Source organism: Hyperolius riggenbachi, chromosome 7 (genome assembly GCF_040937935.1).
Source record: "Hyperolius riggenbachi isolate aHypRig1 chromosome 7, aHypRig1.pri, whole genome shotgun sequence".
Lineage (NCBI taxonomy): Eukaryota > Metazoa > Chordata > Amphibia > Anura > Hyperoliidae > Hyperolius > Hyperolius riggenbachi.
The window spans coordinates 218630888-218654080 of NC_090652.1; the positions used below are offsets into that span (position 1 = coordinate 218630888).

Below are 23193 nucleotides of genomic sequence, written 5' to 3' on the forward strand. Positions count from 1 at the left end.
CACGACTGTACATTCAGTCTATTTATTAACGAACTCCAGATAAAACAAAGCAACGCGTTTCACGGGTCAGTGCCCGCTTCCTCAGGCAATAGAAAAAAGGAGTTACAGCATCTAGCAAAACAAACAACACTCGGCACCTCTGACAGAGTGTGTCCCTTTAGGGCCCGTTTCCACTATAGCGTTGCGGAATCGCCGGCGAATCACCGCAGGCAAATCGCATGCGGGTGCGATTCCGCATGCGTTTTTTGCCGCGATTTCGCATGCGATTTCGCATAGGTAAGGCTGTATGCGAATTTAACCATGTCACTGCCTGTGTAAATTAACATTAATACCTATGCGAAATCGCATGCGAAATCGCGGCAAAAACGCATGGGGAAAACGCATGCGATTTCCCTATTAAATACATTGCGTGCGATTCGCCTGCATTCCACACGCAGGCGAATTCTGAGGGCCCTACCCTGCAGATTTTTTCTGCACAGAAAAACGTGCGGGGAAACGCACAAGTGGAAACAGTCCCATCCACTTGTACTGACTGTGCGAATCCGCATGCGGGCAACGCATGCGGATTCGCGATAGTGGAAACGGGCCCTCAAGCTCATTTAAAACCCCTTTTATCCTTTTGGCGCCTCTGTTCTCTCCTATATAATATTGTATCCACCCTGGGTGGAGGGTTGCGACAGTTTTCTACAGAGAGCGACTTCTTATTCCTGAGCGGGGTCAGGATAATCTCCCCACCTGCCTTTACAGTGGTTGCCTATTGGTGACCCATGCTTGTGAGTATAACAACTATTACTCTTTGTCATTATCCCCTTTGTCAATACATACTACACTATTGGGGCTCTTGGTGTTCCTCTGTTTATCTCGATTGTACCTACCATGTCAAGCAGGCGCTACTGCTGGGCGGCAAAGATTAAAAAATATGACTAATATGTTAATTTAGACCCACCCAGGATGCAGAAGTTGGGATGTGCTAGTTAAAGAGAAATTGTGACCAAGAATTGAACTTTATCCCCAATCAGTAGCAGATACCCTTTTTCCCATGAGAAATGTATTCCTTTTCACAAACGGATCATCAAGGGGCTCTGTATGGCTGATATTGTGGTGAAACCCCTCCCACAGTGTGATGTCAGCACCAGGGTCCTGAAAGTTTCCTGTCTGTGAACCTCATTGCATCGTGGGAAATAACAGCTGTTTACAGCTGGGTCCAACTGCAAAAAAAAAAAAAAAAAAAAAAGCAAGCAGCATCTCCTTACACTGCCATCACCTGCCAGCAGTAAAAATGTCACCATGTGGTAAATGTCAGAATGTAAATTAGGGAGAGGAAATATTTTACAATGGAAAAACACGGACTAAATCATTTATACATAATTCATGTAAAAATGAAGCACTTTTTTATTACATTATTTTCACTGGAGTTTCTCTTTAACCAGCGCCTGTGTTCAGATTTGAAAGCCCCAACTTCCACATCCCTGATGAGTCCATGAAGTTTGTTAGGAAAATGCTCTGCTCATCTGAGCGATCCTCCAGTCCCTCGCAGTGCCCCTCTTATTTAGAGGCGCGGCCCTGGTTTGCGCGCCTCCTGATCATGCTCCCGTGGATATGAGCGCTCTGCGCATGTGTAGTACAGGGAACTTTCTACTGTGCATGCGCATAACACTCCTGGCAACGAAAGCGTGATTAAGGACGCACACGGCTGCACATGCACAGTGGCAATCGACTCACCAAAAGAGGGGTGCTGCGGTGGACTAGAGGATCGCTCAGTGACGGCGCAGGCACAGTGCGGCTACAGGGGGCTGGTAGTAGCCCCAGGTAGGTTAAACTTTTTTTTTTTCTTTGGATTTAGGTTTCCTTTAACCACTTGAGGACCATGGGCTTTACCCCCCTTAAGGACCAGGCACTTTTTTCCCCATTCAGACCACTGCAGCTTTCACGGTTTATTGCTCGCTCATACAACCTACCACCTAAATGAATTTTGGCTCCTTTTCTTGTCACTAATAAAGCTTTCTTTTGGTGCGATTTGATTGCTGCTGCGATTTTTACTTTTTATTATATTCATCAAAAAAGACATGAATTTTGTCAAAAAAATGATTTTTTTTGACTTTCTGTGCTGACATTTTTCAAATAAAGTAAAATTTCTGTATACATGCAGCACGAAAAATGTGGACAAACATGTTTTTGATAAAAAAAAAAACCCATTCAGCCTATATTGATTGGTTTGGGTAAAAGTTATAGCGTTTACAAACTATGGTGCAAAAAGTGAATTTTCCCATTTTTCAGCATCTCTGACTTTTCTGACCCCCTGTCATGTTTCATGAGGGGCTAGAATTCCAGGATATTATAAATACCTCCCAAATGACCCCATTTTGGAAAGAAGACATCCCAAAGTATTCACTGAGAGGCATAGTGAGTTCATAGAAGATATTATTTTTTGTCACAAATAAGCGGAAAATGACACTTTGTGACAAAAAAAAAAAAAGTTTCCATTTCTTCTAACTTGCGACAAAAAAAAATGAAATCTGCCACGGACTCACCATGCCCCTCTCTGAATACCTTGAAGTGTCTACTTTCCAAAATGGGGTCATTTGTGGGGTGTGTTTACTATCCTGACATTTTGGGGGGTGCAAAATTGTAAGCACCCCTGTAAAGCCTAAAGGTGCTCATTGGACTTTGGGCCCCTTAGCGCAGTTAGGCTGCAAAAAAGTGCCACACATGTGGTATTGCCGTACTCAGGAGAAGTAGTATAATGTGTTTTGGGGTGTATTTTTACACATACCCATGCTGGGTAGGAGAAATATCTCTGTAAATGACAATTGTTTGATTTTTTTTTTACACACAATTGTCCATTTACAGAGATATTTCTCCCACACAGCATGGGTATGTGTAAAAATACACCCCAAAACACATTATACTACTTCTGAGTACGGCGATACCACGTGTGGCACTTTTTGCACCCTAACTGCGCTAAGGGGCCCAAAGTCCAATGAGTACCTTTAGGATTTCACAGGTCATTTTTATTTCAAGACTACTCCTCACAGTTTAGGGCTCCTAAAATGCCAGGGCAGTATAGGAACCCCACTAATGACCCCATTTTAGAAAGAAGACACCCCAAGGTATTCCGTTAGGAGTATGGTGAGTTCATAGAAGATTTTATTTTTTTGTCACAAGTTAGTGGAAATTGATTTTAATTGTTTTTTTTTCACAAAGTGTCATTTTCCGCTAACTTGTGACAAAAAATAAAATTTTCTATGAACTCACCATACACCTAACGGAATACCTTTGGGTGTCTTCTTTCTAGAATGGGGTCATTTGTGGGGTTCCTATACTGCCCTGGCATTTTAGGGGCCCTAAACCGTGAGGAGTAGTCTTGAAACCAAATGTCGCAAAATGACCTGTGAAATCCTGAAGGTACTCATTGGACTTTGGGCCCCTTAGCGTACTTAGGGTGTAAAAAAGTGCCACACATGTGGTACCGCCGTACTCAGGAGAAGTAGTATAATGTGTTTTGGGGTGTATTTTTACACATACCCATGCTGGGTGGGAGAAATCTCTCTGTAAATGACAATTGTTGGATTTTTTTTACACACAATTGTCCATTTACAGAGTGGTGATCAGATTGCCCGCAAGGGGAAGGTTAGGGGCTGATTTATGGGTGGCAGTGACAGGGGGTGATTGATGGGTGATTGACGGGTGATTGACAGGTGATCAGGGGGATTGATGCATACAGTACACAGGGGGGGGGGGGGGTTCTGGGGAGAATCTGAGGGGTGGGGGATAAAAAAAAAATAGCGTTGACAGATAGTGACAGGGAGTGATTGATAGGTGATTAGGGGGGTGATTGGGTGCAAACAGGGGTCTGGGTTTGGGGTCTGAGGGGTGCTGTGGGCGATCTGGGGCAGGGGGGGGGAAACAGTGTGCTTGGGTGCGACATAGGGTGGCTGCAGCCTGCCCTGGTGGTCCCTCGGACATTGGGACCACCAGGGAAGGAGGCAGCCTGTATAATACACTTTGTAAACATTACAAAGTGTATTATACACTTTGTATGCGGCGATCCGGGTGCTAGTAGCCCGCCAGCGCTTCCGAACGTCCGGCGGGTTACAGCGCAAGGTGGGCGGAGCCAGTCCCCGGCGGCCGATCGCGTCACGAATGACGCGATCGCGCCGCCCATGCCCCTACAAGGACCGCCGCCATTTGTCAATACGGCGGTCCTTGAGGGGTCCACTTCCCGGCCGCCAATTGTCTATACGGCGGTCGGGAAGTGGTTAAAGGACATCCAAGGTGAAAACAAACTGAGGAGAAAAACAATTGTATCTATCCTCTTCCTCCTAAAAATGATGTTTTTAGATATCCCACAGTTTTATTTTATTTTTAAGTCTAGTTTTTAAGTTTTTACTGTTTCAATGTCTCCGCTCAATGACGCACGCATTGAAGTAGGCTAGAGCTCAAATCTATGAATTATTGACTCTTTTATCTCGCTTTCCTGCTACTGGAAGCCATTTACTGACAGGAAAGTGTTTTATGGCTGTAATTACTTATCAGTGAGGGTTATGCTATAGTCTGACTCAGTCTGACCCGGGCACAAACTGTCACTTGCATACCTGATGTTTAATTTCTTCAAACAGAGAAAGACCTCGGTTGTCCTTTAACAAAAAATGCATTCCATCAAACACATAACCCACTGTTTTCATAGATAAAAACAAAGACTTACTTTATATGAGACAGATGTTAGCAAATGAGCAATATTTTGGACTACACCGTGATTAAATAAAATTGTCTGATGATCTGGAGCCTGTAAAAAAATAAAATTAAAATAAAGAGTGGGAAAAGAAAAATGTAATTTTTGAAAAATAATCTTTTAAATTCTGTATTCCACTAGTAACAGCTAAAGGGTGCAGCTACTCTGCTCATTTTTGCATCCTGTCACTGGTGCAAGCCAGGTAGTGAACTTCCGGTACGTACAGGTAGGAGGCTCAGGACTTGCAGGAGTCACACAGTTTACACAAGATGCTGGATGCAAACATGATCGAAACTGAAGAGTTCAAAAAAAATTGTGGCAGGGGATCAGCAAGAGACATTTTGTTTTGAACGCAGCTCAAAATAATTCTACAGGATACACAGAGCAAAGCTTAAAGCACAACTGAAGTGAGAGGGATATGGAGGCTGCCATATTTTTTTCCTTTTAACCATTTGAGGACCACAGTGCTAAACCCCCCTAAAGACCAGTCCATATCTAGTGTAATTGGCCTCTGCAGCTATTAGGCCAAGCTGCAGGGCCGCACAACTCAGCACACAAGTGACCCCACACGGCTGTCCCCAGTACAGCGCTGCTGCAGATTGCAGCGCTGTGCCATGTAAATAGACGGCTGTTACGCCGTCTAACTGTCTCCTGAGCGGGGAGAGGCGGAGATTGACTGGAGGCAGAGCTACAGTGTAAAGCTCTGCCTCCCCTGGGACCTGGAAAGTCGTGGAATTTTGCCTTGGGTTTTTTGGGGTATAAATACCTTGTTCTGCCACATGGATGCGGCGTTATCAGCTACAATATTAATGCTTAATAGAACTGCCTAATAAAAAAGAGGTATTTTTTATGGCTTCAGACTCTCTAAACTCGGAGTCAGAGTCAGAAAATGTTTGTACTTATTCAACAGCCCTGCAAGGGCCATGGAGTTGGATACCTGGAGTCGGAGGTTTCATAAACTGAGACGGAGTATTTTTGTACTGACTCCTCAGCCCTGTCTGTGACAGATAAAAGTTTCTGCTTCTAAATCAAACTTTTACAAACCTGTGCCCAAAGTAGTTTACTGCAAGCACTATGGGAGGAACTGCAGCTTAGCAGGCATGATCTTCAGACCATAAGAGGCAACCTGCAGACAATACTCTCCGGGAAGACTGGTTTCCATACTGTGGGAGTCTATGGACCACCCTGGTGGAGGCACCCGGCAAGGTAACTAATTTTTTTTGGTATATACATAAAAACAAATTCTACCACAAGTGACTACACAGGACTTGGAAACTATATGTACCTGTAAACAAGCTTTTAAATAGATTCATGCAGAAATCCTTTCAGCTCAAAACAAGGAAGGAGAGAACAGATCCAAAAAGGCAACTCCAAAGTGCATCAACGGAATGGCTGATGTAAGATCACTTTGAACAGGAGCCAGAAAAATCCGTCTAATGCCTATTAAAATTCTGATATATATTAACTGTATATGCAAAGGTTATTTGAAAAGATATTGGGGCAAGCTGGAGTCCATTCTTTTGAGATTAAGTGTTGCAGGGCCTGTCAGACTGGTGACAACCAGAAAAGAGGCTCACAGAACTGTTCCATTTAATGCACTGGTACAAGCCACACTGAGCGCCCTTTGTAGAATTTAGCTGTATGTCACAACACTGACCTTACGGCTGTGGCCCACAAGAAGTCACAAAATGCAATCGCTAAGGGCCCTTTTCCATTGATTCTGTGATGTGAATGTAGCTACCTAGCCGCATCGCATCACTTCCGCTGGCACCCGTGTCACTGCCGCATCTTCCGATGCCGAAGTGAATTGAGGAGATGGGGACGCGGCTAAGGGGCGAATGTGGCTGTGCGAGAATCTGCAGCATGCTCTCAGGTCGCTCCGCACAACATGCACGCAATGGAAACTGTTCCATTGCCATGCATGTGTTTCGGAACACCCGCTGTGAGCCGCATCGCACCGCGTCTAATGGAAACGGGCCTTAAGTTATTGTAGAGAAAAGAAAGGGGGGGGGGGGGGACTGAGACCCACAGGAGCTGTCTCAGTTGTGCTTTGGAATCTCTGGTGATTTCAAAAGAACTAGGCTAATGAAAGGCAATTGGGGCTATTCCACAGGAGTGACTGCAATTCCTCCAAATCACAATCGGGGGTCCTTCAGCATTTTTGGAGCAAATGCACTTCAATACAAAGTAGGATTGCTGCAAAAGTTTCAAAAGTGGATTTGCACTTATGTTTTTACCCAGAACAAGAAATTAAAGTGGACCTGAACTCTTACACAGGACACAAGGAAAACGTAACAGAAATGCATCCTGTATGTATTTAAAGAGTTTAGCCTGTGTAATTCCCCTCATTTGTGTCTAATCACTAGTTGTAAACTTGATCTCCCCCCTGTGCCACATGACTGCATATGGCAAATAAGCCCATTGGAAAGCACAGGCTGTAGACAATATGTCTGCTTCCATGAATCAGGAAGTAGAAACTGCAGATTTATTTTAGGATTTGTATCAGCTGCAACAAAGAAATGGTTTGTGTTTAACCACTTAAGCCCTCAGTCGTTTTCACTTTATGCATCCGAGCAATGTTCACCTCCCATTCATTAGCCTATAACTTTATCACTACTTATCACAATGAACTGATCTATATCTTGTTTTTTCTGCCACCAATTAGGCTTTCTTTGGGGGGTACATTTTGCTAAGAGCTACCTTACTGTAAATGCATTGTAACAGTAAGAATAAGAAGAAAACGGAAAAAATGCATTATTTCTCAGTTTTCGGCTATTATAGTTTTAAAATAATACATGCCTCCATAGTTAAAACCCACGTATTGTAATTGCCCATTTGTCACGGTTATTTCACCGTTTAAATTATGTCCCTATCACAATGTATGGCGACAATATTTTATTTGGAAATAAAAGAGCATTTTTTCCGTTTTGCATCCATCACTATTTACAAGCTTATAAAATTAAAAAAAAAATAGAAATATGTCATCTTTACATAGATATTTAAATAGTTTAGACCCTTAAGCAAATATTTGTGTTTTTTTTTATTGTAATGTTTTTAGTTTTTTTTTTATGAAACATTTTATGTGGGTATTTTTTTAGGAAGGTGGGATGTAAATAGTGTTTTATTTAGGGAAATATTTGTGTAGTGTAATTTTTTTTTACTCTTTGGCCACAAGATGGCAACCTTGAGTTTGTTTACATGCCGTCACTCTAAGCGTACAATGTACACTTAGAGGGACATAGAGTCAGAAAAAGCGAAGCTTCAGGGAGAAGTTGTCGCTTTTTCTGCGGGGGAGAGGAATCAGTGATCGGGCACCATAGCCTGATTCATTGATTTCTGGGCTACCGAATCCGCGGCCGGGAGTGCGCGTGCTTGATCGGCCGTGGGAACGCGCATGTCCTTGATGTTTTTATACGTCAAGGAGGACAAAGTGGTTAAAGGTTATTATGCTGTTGCATATCTTTTAGAGCAGAGGAGTTCTGAGTTCAGGTCCACTTAAAAAAAAATAAAAAATGAAACGGCAATCACTGTACACATCGTTAACATTCAATTCAAAAAAGTTTTAAAAAATCACAAGAAATCCCTCTAGAAAGCACGGTTAAAGATTGCTAAAAAAAACAACCCCAAAACCGCTTAGCAAATGCATGTTGTGATTTCTACTGGGCCACAGCCCTAAATTCAATGTTGTGACATACAGCTAGATTCTACAGAGATGACCTGGGTGCATATGCAAAGCACTGGCAGGCAATATGCTGTCACATTCACCTGAAGCAGTTACAGTAAAAGGTTACTGGAATTTAATTTTTCTATTGTGTTTATGCTTACAAATTTTACATATAAAGAACCTAAAGTTAAATACAGTGGGTTGCAAAAGTATTCGGCACCCTTGAAGTTTTCCACATTTTGTCACATTACTGCCACAAACATGCATCAATTTTATTGGAATTCGACATGAAAGACCAATACAAAGTGGTTTACATGTGAGAAGTGGATCGAAAATCATACATCATTCCAAACATTTTTTACAAATAAATAACTGCAAAGGGGGGTGTGTGTAATTATTCGGCCCCCTGAGTCAATACTTTGTAGAACCACCTTTTGCTGCAATTACAGCTGCCAGTCTTTTAGGGTATGTCTCTACCAGCTTTGCACATCTAGAGACTGAAATCCTTGCCCATTCTTCTTTGCAAAACAGCTCCAGCTCAGTCAGATTAGATGGACAGTGTTTGTGAACAGCAGTTTTCAGATCTTGCCACAGATTCTCGATTGTATTTAGATCTGGACTTTGACTGGCCATTCTAACACATGGATATGTTTTGTTTTAAACCATTCCATTGTTGCCCTGGCTTTATGTTTAGGGTCATTGTCCTGCTGAAAGGTGAACCTCCGCCCCAGTCTCAAGTCTTTTGCAGTCTCCGGCCTGGTGCACACCAAAACCCGCTAGCAGATCCGCAAAATGCTAGCAGATTGTGAAACGCTTTTTCTTATTTTTCTGTAGCGTTTTACCTAGCATTGAGGTTTTGTGAAGTGTTTTTGGTATAGTAGATTTCATATACTGTTACAGTAAAGCTGTTACTGAACAGCTTCTGTAACAAAAACGCCTGCAAAACCGCTCTGAACTGCTGTTTTTCAGAGCGGTTTGCGTTTTTCCTATACTTTACATTGGAGGCAGAAACGCCTCCGCAATCCAAAAAATGCCTCACCCCGGGAGTGTGCGTTTCAGCAAAAACGCCTCCCACTCTGGTGTGAACCACCCCATTGAGATACATTGACCAAGCGTATCCGCAGCCGCAAGCGGCTGCAAAAACGCCGAAAAACGCGCTCGGTGTGCACCAGCCCTCCAAGAGGTTTTCTTCCAAGTTTGCCCTGTATTTGGCTCCATCCATCTTCCCATCAACTCTGACCAGCTTCCCTGTCCCTGCTGAAGAGAAGCACCCCCTCCCACCGCCGAGTATGATGCTGCCACCACCATATTTGACAGTGGGGATGGTGTGTTCTGAGTGATGTGCAGTGTTAGTTTTCTGCCACACATAGCGTTTTGCATTTTGGCCAAAAAGTTCCATTTTGGTCTCATCTGACCAGAGCCCCGACTTCCACATGGTTGCTGTGTCCCCCACATGGCTTGTGGCAAACTGCAAACGGGACTTCTTATGCTTTCTGTTCACAATGCCTTTCTTCTTGCCCCTCTTCCATAAAGGCCAACTTTGTACAGTGCATGACTAATAGTTGTCCTATGGACAGAGTCTCCCACCTGAGCTGTAGATCTCTGCAGCTCGGCCAGAGTCACCATGGGCCTCTTGACTGCATTTCTGATCAGCGCTCTCCTTGTTCGGCCTGTGAGTTTAGGTGGATGGTCTTGTCTTGGTAGGTTTACAGTTGTGCCATACTCCTTCCATTTCTGAATGATCGCTTGAACAGTGCTCCGTGGGATGTTCAAGGCTTTGGGAATCTTTTTGTAGCCTAAGCCTGCTTTAAATTTCTCAATAACTTGATCTTGTGTGTTCTTTGGACTTCACGGTGTTGTTGCTCCCAATATTCTCTGAGGCCTAGTGCACACCAAAAACAGCTAGCAGATCCGCAAAATGCTAGCAGATTTTGAAACGCTTTTTCTTCTTTTTCTGTAGCGTTTCAGCTAGCATTTTGCGGTTTTGTGAAGCGTTTTTGGTGTAGTAGATTTCATGTATTGTTACAGTAAAGCTGTTACTGAACAGCTACTGTAACAAAAAACGCCTGGCAAACCGCTCTGAAGTGCAGTTTTTCAGAGCTGTTTGCGATTTTCCTATACTTAATATTGAGGCAGAAACGCCTCCGCAATCCAAAATCTGCAGCAGCCTGGGAGTATGCGTTTCTGCAAAACGCCTCCCGCTCTGGTGTGCACCAGCCCATTGAAATACATTACCCTAGCGGATCCGCACCCGCAAGCGGATCGCAAACCGCTGCCGAACCGCTCTGGTGTGCACTAGGCCTTAGACAACCTCTGAGGCCCTCACAGAGCAGCTGTATTTGTACTGACATTAGATTACACACAGGTGCACTCTATTTAGTCATTAGCACTCATTAGGCAATGTCTATAGGCAACTGACTGCACTCAGATCAAAGGGGGCTGAATAATTATGCACACACCACTTTGCAGTTATTTATTTGTAAAAAATGTTTGGAATCATGTATGATTTGCGTTCCACTTCTCACATGTACACCACTTAGTGTTGGTCTTTCATGTGGAATTCCAATAAAATTGATTCATGTTTGTGGCAGTAATATGACAAAATGTGGAAAACTTCAAGGGGGCCGAATACTTTTGCAACCCACGGTATGTTGACCAAAAATAAATAAAAAGAAGATTTACAATTCATATGAATATGCAAAAAATATGGATAGAGGAGATTACTTTGCAGCAGTGAGCGAAGATCTGGCAGATATACTCCTGACAGTAGAGAGATCTGCTGAGCAGCATCATAAGGTGCGGGATTACAGTAGCATCCTGCAAAAAGAAACAGAACAAACAGTGAATTACATGATTAACATACATGCTTCAAATCACAATAAAAGATGAGGGCCAACAACAAGCATACAATTCTAAAATACATCCTCTATTAAGAAAGTAAAGGTGGGTCTACATTCAGCAAGGTGAAAAAACATTATTTTCCTTTAGACAAGACAAGACAAATAACATTTACATTGCGCTTTTCTCCTTGCGGACTCAAAGCGCCAGAGCAGAGCAGCAGCCACTAGGGCGCGCTCTATTGGCAGTAGCAGTGTAAGGGAGACTTGCCAAAGGTCTCCTACTGAATTAGTGCTGGCTTACTGAACAGGCAGAGCCGAGATTCGAACCCTGGTCTCCTGTGTCAGAGGCAGAGCCCTTAACCATTACACCATCAGCCAACTTTAGTCATAAACATGACACAGGGGTTATGAAAAACGGACTGATATCTCTGCACTTGCCTCTTCAGATAGATTAATATACATACATTTATATATATATATATATATATATATATATATATATATATACATATATATACATACATATACATACATATATATATATATATATATATATATATATATATATATATATATATATATATATATATATATATATATATATATATATATATATATATATATATATATATATATATATATATATATATATATATATATATATATATATATATATATATATATATATATATATATATATATATATACACACACACACACACATATATACAGATAATTTGCTTGAGTTGATAAATGAAGAAATCGACAATCTATGCTACACAATTACATTTTCTGAGCAATTGATCCGAATTATCCGCCACTCCCATTTGACACATATAGAAATAAAAATGTAACATTCAATCAGATTTATCTGCCTAAATTAAAGAGAGGGTAAAACACACACACACAACCATTGTAATTTTTCGTAACATTCTGATTGCTCAGTAGTGCTGTTTTGCACTAGATTTGTGAAATAATCACACCGCAGCAAGATCTGCAGCATCCCAGCATAAAAGGGACTCATACACTGAGCCGATTAGCGACCGATCGATCACAAATCGATTGACCGGCCGAACGATTTGCGACCGATTCCGATCAATTTCAATCGATCTGACATGCTGGAAAATCTAGGTCGATCTGTTGAGATTGCTTATCATTTTGCATTGGACGTAATGGAAATCTGATTGCAAAAAAGTGCCATCAGATCGATTTTCAATAGATTTCATACTGAAATCTATTGGAATTCTGTTCCTAGTAAAAAATGTTCCTAAACACATCAGATAGATCATAAATCTATCTGATGATCTATCTGCTGCTAATCTAATGAGTGTATGGCCACCTTTACTCACCTCCCTGGTATCCAGCGCTGCAATTCTCTCTCCGTCCTCCGGGTGCCGCTGTAACCCTATAGTGAGATCTCAGTCTGTGGTCATGACAACAAACAGCGATCTCACTGAAGACTCCAGAGCCTCTGAAGACCAAAGAAGAATGTCTGCTGGCGCATGGATACCGAGGTAGGCGTCACCATATACCTCCAGTCGGCTACCCAGAGTCAGACTCGGGATTACCTGACGCCAATTTGGATTAAACCACCAGCCTGCAGGAGGCGACTGTACCAGCTGTGCTTGTGGCTGGTTGTACAGAGCAGGATAGCGTCGTACGGCTCTGTAAATAATGCTGCCCGCCGAAGTCCCCTTCAACTGCTAAAGCTTGTGCAGTCGGGGATCTTGCGTACAGGCAAGAGCTGGTTTCAACGGCAATGGACAATAGGTGTCCACGGCTGTGCCAGCAGCTCTGTTAGGCAGATGAGCTGAACGAGAGTGCAGTTACAAGATAGTAAAATCCTTTTACCGATAAACGGGGTGAAACATACCAGGCACAGTTGCCTCCTGCGGGCTGATGGTTTAATCCAAATCGGCGTCAGGTAAATGTATCTTCTGACGAGAATGCCTCAGTGGAAATTAGTAAAGTAAGTTATAATCAGCCTCTATACATATGTCAGACATCACTATCATTGCTCATATTTTACAATAAACCCATTAAAATCCAGAATTTAGCAGTGGTGCCCCTTAAAGGACTTATATCCACCGGTAGCAGTGACCGTTTCCAATTAAGTCATGGCTCAAATTCTGCTGCATAGCCGCAGCCCGAATTGCCATGCACGGCTATAGTTATCTGGCAGCGTGCTGCAGAAATTGCCGTCCAGATTGGCACAGCAGAGTGATCCCACAGATTTCACCATGTAACTTGTCCCCTTCCTGGGCCCGTGTTGCATGCTCAACAGTCACGCCAGCACACAACTCCTTGCCACTTCCTGTGTCCAGCACATGTTTGACTTGCCAACTGAGGCACCTGTACCACTGCATGTAATGACATCAGTACATACAGAGATGTCATGTGGTACAAGAACCCCCTGCGGCAATGGAGAAAGATGCGGAGAACAGGAGGAGGTGAGGAGATGCGTTGGCATGACAAGTGAGCCTGCAATACTCACCATGTGCTCGGGGAGTATGGTTTATGATGTGTGGAATTGGGGTACATATACACTAGAGGGGGGTTGGGGAGACCAGCCAGGGGTCAGTCAGTCAAGAAGAAACTAAACGCCGTTACTGCTGCACACCAAATTAAGCCCTTTCAACCGAGATTTTTCCAGCATGCCGAATCATTTTCTTTGATTCAAGCAGATTCAATAATCATGATTGAATCAGCCAAATAGAGATACCAAAACCGGCCAAGGTATGTGCACCCCAACTTCAACAAGAATCGGAGTTTGCAGGGACTGAAAAGAACTATGTAGGGGCTAATCAGCTTTGTAAGCTGCCAATCAGTTAACTAGGAGCTGATTAACAATGCGTACAACTAATCAAAATCACCATAGAGAAAACACATACTGTATATACCGTATACAGTCAATGAAAAGTATACTTCATGGTCACCGTTAACATGCGCATTTTCCGGTTACAAACTTCATGTAGTGCGTTGGTATGCCATTAGATCGCACCGCATACGCTGTGCTATAAATATCGCATAGGTGTCGTCACGGTGAACCTAACCTTAGAGGAGATGATCAAGAATACTTAGCCCATTTAGGGTTTTGTTTTTCCAGTCCCAGATTTCCTTTTAATACTTAAAATGTTCTGGCATCAAAAGGTTTGCAGTGGCAAAAAGTACCTGTTTTTTTTCAGTCTCTAAAATATATTTTTTTTTGTAGAAAGGTAGAAAGTCTTACTGTATACAAGAGCTCCACTGGAGTTACTGGACTTGTGAAAATTGTGCGAAGACAGCGCAAACAAGCTTCAATGAACCGGATGTCTGCTGACAGCAAACCTGAAAATGCAGTGCAATGCAAATGTCAGAAAAGAGAAAAGTCTGGCAGGTCAGCACAGAATGTCAAGCATGCATGCTGTAGTGTAAGGTCACCATTACCTTGCAGCAGAGCTGGGATTATGTGACAGTCAAGCAGGGATTTCACATTGTTTTCTGTACCCATAGATAAGCTGCCGAGGACTACAGCACATTCTGTCTTCAGTTCTGTGCCTGAAGTCTCCTGCTGGAGCAAATATAATAATCTGTCCAAAAAAGGATACTAGAGTTAGATGGGAAAGCGCTCTTAGAATTATGATCCATATAAATGTGTGCTATATAAATGTACAATTTAAAGTGGCAGATTGTTACAGTCAGGATGGTAGCTGCTTTCCAAAGAAATACACCAAAATAAAATGTATACAGATCAATTCATAAACAATGGGAGGCATTTTAAATAACAGTTTTACCACATCAAAACCGTGCATCTGGGTAATATAAACAGACAATTTATGGTATTGTCAGGAAAAGAACTATGACCACTGCAAAAAAATAGAAGAAGGAGGAGGAGGATGAGGAGAAGGAGGATGAGGAGAAGGAGGAGGAGGAAGAAGAAGAGAGAAAGAGGAAGAAGAAGAGAGAAGGAGGAGGAAGAAGAGGAAAAGGAGGAGGAAGAAGAGGAAGAAGAGGAAGAGGAAGAAGAAGAGGAGGACTTAATTTTAGTATTCAGTAGTATTTATTTATTTATATACCTTACATCACAGCTATAAAATTCACATTATAACTGAAAATTATTAAATATGTTTCTTAATTTACAACTTCGGTCTGCAACCTGTACATGTTTAGGAAATTTGCACAAAAAAAAGGTTAACAGTGTATGGCTTGGCATTAAAGCACACCTGAACTGAGAGGGACAGTAGGGGCTTTCTGATGTTGTGGCTTCAAATAAAGGAAGATGGTGTGCCGGAGTCCATGCTTCTTCTTTTGCATAATAATGAGAGGGATATGGAGGTTGCCATAGTGATTGCCTGGCTGTCCTGCTGATCATTTGAGCCATAAATCCTGAACAAGCATGCAGCAGATCAGGTGTTTCTGACTGATGTAATAAGAGTGAATGCCCGTAAACTGTGTCTACCGCCTCCTGCAGTGCCACAGCCGGCATTGCTGGTGGTCTCAGATGTTAGTGAACCAAGCATCCAAGTGCAGAACTCCATGTACCACCTGCGCAGTATGCCACGGGCTTGGCTGACAGTGGCGCTTCACCCAGGCACAGCACGGACGACCTCGAGGTCGGCCTCTGCACTGGGCATGGACCCCGAGCCGGCGGCTGAGAACGGAGCTGTGAGAGTGGGACAGTCGGAAACAAGGGGCTGGAGGAAGCCCCAGGTAAGTAAATCGGCTTTACATTGTCTGATGACTCCTTTAAAGGTTACTAGAACCCTAAACAGATCTTTAACTTCTTTGGCATTCAGTTTCTGCTGGATTTCTGAGCAAAAAGTTATTCATTTAATGATCATTAAATTTTTGCCTGCAACTTACTAAAATGTTTCAAGCAAGGGCCTAGTATACATTTTGAGTATAATAAAAGTTTCAAACACAAAAAATATAAATGTAACTTACATTTTCCTTTTCTGCCAGGCCACAATTTCCCCACTGTAGTTTTTTGTATGCGTTTTTTGCTCATTAAAATTCATGTCCGTGTGGAAATTTTCCCATGCAGATTTCCAGGGCATGCAAACATTTGTATACAATCCTCAAATTTCAATGCCATAAAATGGAACTGTAGACAAGCCTGACCCATCCATTCTGGTATCAGCTATTTTTCCCTGGGCGAGTCAGGCTCGTTCATACCGCCAGGGAGATGAATAAAGCTGTATCACACTATTGGAGCGCTCCTCCATTTTCTGATGTGATGTTTGTAATGTACAACCCCCCCTCCTCCCCCCCCCCCCCCCCCCAATTTTGCTGACTATGAATGTAGTGGCAGCAATCTTTGTTTGTGAAGTGGCCAGACACATCTCTTCCCTTTCCAGTGTTCATGCTGTAGCATTGAAAAGGTTGAGAGCTAATTACAAGAATCACTAAGAAATTTAGAAAAACCAAACAAGTGAAAGACAGCATTTAATGAAAAAGAGCTGGGATTCAAAAGTGTGTGTGTGTGTGCGTGTGTATGTGTGTTAAGAGCATCTTCTTGTTGACATAACGAGACTACAACCCACAGAAAAACTAAGGCTTTTTATAACCATTAAAAGTACATGTATTTTGTAATACATCATTTCTCATGCTTATACATGCCATTGCAGCAGAGGGGAAAATATGACTAGATTTCCATGTAATTTACTAAAACCCGGATGGCTACTCTGGGCAAGTACTCCATTTAGGGACCAAATTCAAAGCCAGGATCTCCAAGCATTATTTAGGGATGTCCTGGTCCACGAGAAATATCTCGAATGTTGCCAAACATTTCAGGAACATACATGGTGGTGATATGTCTGGTTTTTCTTTCCAGGGGATAGAGAGAGGGTCTTCTTGCCCAAGAGAGGAGGGGATCTACTAGCTGCTATCCGCAAAAGAGAAGCATTATGGATTTTTCGCCTAGGGACCAGGGCCCCAAAGGGACTTAATGCCAGATGGGATATAGCTCTGGTTACAGGTTAATTAAATCATAAATTAAATCATATGTCAAATAACATGACGACCTGCAATATCTATATATTGGACGTTGTGTCTATAAGCAATGGAATGTCGGTGATTAAGTTTTGTATTATATTTTGTACTCCTCTTTATGTACTTTGATTGTTCTTTATGTGTTTTCTTTGGTTTTATACTACTTAAAGATTTATACCTTTTAAAAGATGTTTTTTCACTTCATGTATGGGGGTGGTATCCACCCATTGAGTGACAGTTTGTAGATGTGGTGCTGGACCCTCCCATGTGTGGGCTAGCCCATGTCACATTTGGGTGTGTCACCTATTCCCCCCCCCCCCTTTTTTAACCGAGAGACATGAGCTGTGGCTATGTGCTATGATTAAAGGATACCACAACTGACATGTGGCATAATGAGATAGACATGGGTATGTACAGTGCCTAGCACACAAATAACTATGCTGTGTTCCTTTTTTCTTTCTCTGCCTGAAAGAGGTAAATATCAGGTATGTAAGTGGCTGACTCAGTCCTGACTCAGACAGGAAGTGACTACAGTGTGACCCTTACTGATAAGAATGTCCCCCCTTTTTATCTCTTTCTTGTTCTCAGAAGCCATTTTCTTCTAGGAAAGTGTTTTATAGTTGGAATTTCTTATCAGTGAAGGTCACACTGTAGTCACTTCCTGTCTGAGTCAGGACTGAGTCAGCCACTTACATACCTGATATTTACCTCTTTCAGGCAGAGAAAGAAAAAAAGGAACACAGCATAGTTATTTGTGTGCTAGGCACTGTACATACCCATGTCTATCTCATTATGCCACATGTCAGTTGTGGTATCCTTTAAGGGCTGTTTGGCTCGAAACATGTCAGCCTTTGTACTTTTTACCTGCTGTGAGGATACGTCCTAAATAAACTACAGAGTTTGTGGAGAGACTTTGTTGCGGACCGCATCTTTTTTCTTCACTACAGTATCTAGGCCTGGCTGCCTATGGTCCAGCACTGCCTTCCACAGTGCAGTTGAGCGGTTGTTCTTTCAATCTGCTTACAACGCTGCGTTGCTGATCGAATTTTCACAATGGGGCTCGGCGTGCAATGCCAGTGCATAGACTGCACTGTGCAATGGGCATACTGACGAGCTGTGCGGGAGTGCGTTGTCACAATACACTGCGGTACTCTGAGCACAACACAGAGCTGTCCCTTTCAGTGCATTTGAAAGGGTAAACATTGCAACAGAGAATGCAAATGCCATGTGTTTGTGTATAGTGAGCAGTTACTTGCCTTACTGAACAATGTTTGGGGTGCTCAGGTGCTTACGTGAGAGTGCAGCTGTCTTGATAGATCAACTTCAAAGCTGTATTCACCCACAATGCACATTTACAATAGTACTTATCCATAACCTCAAGCAGGAATACATGTTTCTGGAGCGATGCCAATTTATTCTTAATTTTTAGCAAATGTCATATATCAAACAAATCTAAGGGAGCCATTTCCTAACCCTTAGAGCCGGGTAGCCAGCGCATAAACTCACCCCCCCCCCCCTTTCCCCCCAGCTATACTATAGCCAAGTGCTCATTCCCAAAAACAAAACCACCAGCGCTGCAGCCAAACAGCCTAAGCACCACCACTCCTGCTAGCCGCTAACTGGAGTTCAGCTATAGTGCTTGTCTGTTCTATAGCAGAGTTCCCATTGCAGCAGCACTGCCACTATCCGGAGTTCAGCTATACAACAGCCAAACTCCGGCTGCAGTCACCAGGTTCTAACAGGTTTGTTTAGCTTTTTTCAGATGCTAAATAGCATTTATAAACTGCATGGAATGCTACCATTGTTGCCCGTTTTAAATAATACACAATGGCCATTTCACTTCCCATTGTCCTGCAAGCAGTCACAGTGTTCACAGAAGCAGATACTAGAACCAGCTTTACATTTCCACTCTAGGTAATAACAACCACTGGCTCTGCTCACAAAAATCATTTATTAAGCAGTCTGCCAGACGGTGGCTGCTGACAAGCACAGTACATACCTTGGCACTGCTCCCAACACTATGAGGTTGGCTTTCTGTTTGTTATTTCCAATCACTGCATTTTTCATATCTCTGTTGAAAACAAAAGAAATTTCAATCAAAGTTTTAAAGTCATATGCCCATTATAGCCTACGGGCAATTTTAAGAAGCCAATTAACTTATCTGTATGTTTTTGGGATGTGAGAGGAAACCCCTGCAAACACAGGGGGGACATACAAACTCTGTGCAGATAGTTCCCTGGCTGGCAAGGCAAGTGTGCTATCCACTATGCCACCGTGCTGCCCAAATTTAACAGTACAGCATTATTATAGACAATCTGAATCCTTTACCATCAGATACTTTTATCAAGAAAGGAATACACATAGTAATGAGCATATCACAAACCCTTATAGTCAGTGGCGTACCAAGTGGGTAGCGCAGGGAGCAGCCTAGCCCGAGTCTCAGCATGCATGGGGGCGAGGGGGGGGGGGGGGTTAGGCAGCAGACCTCCCTGCAGCCTCAGAGTTACAGCCGGCGGCTGCCAAGCACTTCTGCGCTCCCCCCTTGCCGCTATCTAACCTGCTTCCTGGAGTCCAGTAATGTCAGACTTCCTGTCACCATTAAGCTCTCCCCCTAGTGCTGGCATCGCTTCTCGCATGCGTGTAATCACGTGATGCAGGAAGTGGTGCCAGGCAGTATGGAAGAGCTGAGCCAGTCTACCCATACTGGGGGCACCTATTCCAGGCTACCCCCATACTGGGGGCACCTATTCCAGGCTACCCCCATACTGGGGGCACCTATTCCAGGCTACCCCCATACTGGGGGCACCTATTCCAGGCTACCCCCATACTGGGGGCACCTATTCCAGGCTACCCCCATACTGGGGGCACCTATTCCAGGCTACCCCCATACTGGGGGCACCTATTCCAGGCTACCCCCATACTGGGGGCACCTATTCCAGGCTACCCCCATACTGGGGGCACCTATTCCAGGCTACCCCTACTGGGGGCACCTATTCCAGGTTACCCCTACTGGGGGCAGCTCTTCCAGGTTACCCATACTGGGGGCAGCTCTTCCAGGTTACCCATACTGGGGGCACCTATTCCAGGTTACCCATACTGGGGGCACCTATTCCAGGTTACCCATACTGGGGGCACCTATTCCAGGTTACCCATACTGGGGGCACCTATTCCAGGTTACCCATACTGGGGGCACCTATTCCAGGTTACCCATACTGGGGGCACCTATTCCAGGTTACCCATACTGGGGGCACCTATTCCAGGTTACCCATACTGGGGGCACCTATTCCAGGTTACCCATACTGGGGGCACCTATTCCAGGTTACCCATACTGGGGTAACTATTCCAGGCTACCCATACTGGGGGCACCTATACCGGGCTACCCCCATACTGGGGGCACCTATTCCAGGCTACCCCCATACTGGGGGCACCTATTCCAGGCTACCCCCATACTGGGGGCACCTATTCCAGGCTACCCCCATACTGGGGGCACCTATTCCAGGCTACCCCCATACTGGGGGCACCTATTCCAGGCTACCCCCATACTGGGGGCACCTATTCCAGGCTACCCCCATACTGGGGGCACCTATTCCAGGCTACCCCCATACTGGGGGCACCTATTCCAGGCTACCCCCATACTGGGGGCACCTATTCCAGGCTACCCCCATACTGGGGGCACCTATTCCAGGCTACCCCCATACTGGGGGCACCTATTCCAGGCTACCCCCATACTGGGGGCACCTATTCCAGGCTACCCCCATACTGGGGGCACCTATTCCAGGCTACCCCCATACTGGGAGCACCTATTCCAGGCTACCCCTACTGGGGGCACCTATTCCAGGTTACCCCTACTGGGGGCAGCTCTTCCAGGTTACCCATACTGGGGGCAGCTCTTCCAGGTTACCCATACTGGGGGCACCTATTCCAGGTTACCCATACTGGGGGCACCTATTCCAGGTTACCCATACTGGGGGCACCTATTCCAGGTTACCCATACTGGGGGCACCTATTCCAGGTTACCCATACTGGGGGCACCTATTCCAGGTTACCCATACTGGGGGCACCTATTCCAGGTTACCCATACTGGGGGCACCTATTCCAGGTTACCCATACTGGGGGCACCTATTCCAGGTTACCCATACTGGGGGCACCTATTCCAGGCTACCCATACTGGGGGCACCTATTCCAGGTTACCCATACTGGGGGCACCTATTCCAGGTTACCCATACTGGGGGCACCTATTCCAGGTTACCCATACTGGGGGCACCTATTCCAGGTTACCCATACTGGGGGCACCTATTCCAGGCTACCCATACTGGGGTAACTATTCCAGGCTACCCATACTGGGGGCACCTATACCGGGCTACCTATACTGGGAACAACTATACCAGGCTACCTTTGCTGGAGGCACCTATACCTGACTACCTATACTGGAGTCACCTATACCTGGCATTACCGGTCATTGTGCGCTTAGCACACCACACCCACTACTTTCCTTTATTGAGTGGGGGGGGGGGGGGTGGAGATCATTTTATACCCACCACTGGATGTCAAATGCCCTAGGTATGCCACTGCTTAAAGTGCACGTGCACCAATACTGGCCCTGCCAACATCCCTACCTATACCTGTGTCAGCCTTTGCTGAAAGCAGGGCTGTGGAGTCGAGGAGTCTGAGCAATTGGAGTAGGAGTCAGGAAAAACTGCACCGACTCCTAATAAATTTAAACTAATTTAATTAAAAGGTAAAACCTGATAAAATGTTCTATTTCTCACATCAAGTCATCATAAACAAATTGCATATGCAGTAATAGCTGTGCTTAGTCCACAAAAATGAAATAAACCAGTTAAAACAAGTTCTCTGTGCAGCTGCAGTAAAGCAGTCACCGTATTTTGAAGCCAGATATACATATCTGATGTGTACACAGGAATCTTTTATATATCATAAATAACATCTCTGCCGCAAGAATAGAGCACAATTTGTAGTTGTGTCACTTAAAGGAGTTATCAGGCAAATCATCAAAAAAAGCTTTACTCACCTGGAGCTTTCTCCAGCCCCTAGCAGCAGACTGTCCCACGCCGTCCACTCCGCGCCGCCATACCGGGCTCCGCGCGGAACCCGACCCCGAGGTCGTCTGCACTGCGCCTGCGAGAACCGCCGCTGTCAATCAAGCTCACGTTGTATGCGGCTTACTGCGCAGGCGGAGTAGTTCTGCGCCTGCACAGTAAGCCGTGGGGTTGATTGACAGTGGCGGTTCACGCAGGCGCAACGCGGACGACCTCGGGGTCGGCTTCCGCACCGAGCACAGACGGCAGTGCAGAGTGGGGCAGTTGGCGTAGGACAGTCGGCTGCTAGGTGCTGGAGAAAGCCCCAGGTGAGTAAAGCTTTTTTTTGATGATTTGCCTGATAACTCCTTAAAGCAGTGGTCAATGAGTTGCAAATAAAATGCACTTTTTTTTCCACAAAAATAGGGAGAAAAAGTTCCTGCGTCTTATATGCCAAATACAGGAAGTCTCCAACTTACTAACGCCCGGTGCTATGGACTGCCGACCCGATGTTTTGGACTCCCTGTATTGTCCTCCTGCCCCCCCCCCCCCCCGTGGGAGGAGACGAGGTCTCTGATTACTGCTGGATAAGGTGAACCTGAAGCGAGAGGTATATAGAGGCTGCCATATTTATTTCCTTTTAAAGGACTCACAAGGTGAAATACTAAAAACAAGTTAAATACCTGCATGAAATGTGAATGCACGGAGGACGCCATCCACGCCGGTCTGCCGGGTCCCCGCTGCTCAATATTTCCCTAGGCCGGCCGGGTCGGGCTCTCCTGCCGCCACTAAAATGCCCGCCGGAGCTGGCCGCGGCTATGCAGTCCGCATAGACACGAGTGCGGCTGCGCAGGTCTAGGGCCTTCCCTCCCGATCCACGCTACAGGAGACAGCCTGTAGCGTGGATCGGGTGGAGGCCCTAAAGCTGCGCAGCTACACTCGCATCTA

At 44.5% G+C, this 23193-nt stretch overlaps 1 protein-coding gene across 4 annotated transcripts in view; it reads right to left on the reverse strand.

Moving 5' to 3' along the window:
* Positions 1-23193, reverse strand: part of ARMC8 (armadillo repeat containing 8) — a 182587-nt gene that overhangs the window by 123979 nt on the left and 35415 nt on the right. For all 4 annotated transcript variants that reach the window (XM_068245238.1, XM_068245236.1, XM_068245237.1 and 1 more), the window contains exons 3-7: positions 19206-19277; positions 14663-14805; positions 14466-14563; positions 11121-11213; positions 4706-4786 (exon numbers count right to left, since the gene is read on the reverse strand). In XM_068245238.1, the coding sequence (XP_068101339.1) occupies positions 4706-4786; positions 11121-11213; positions 14466-14563; positions 14663-14805; positions 19206-19277 (487 nt within the window). The remainder of the gene's footprint in view (positions 1-4705; positions 4787-11120; positions 11214-14465; positions 14564-14662; positions 14806-19205; positions 19278-23193) is intronic.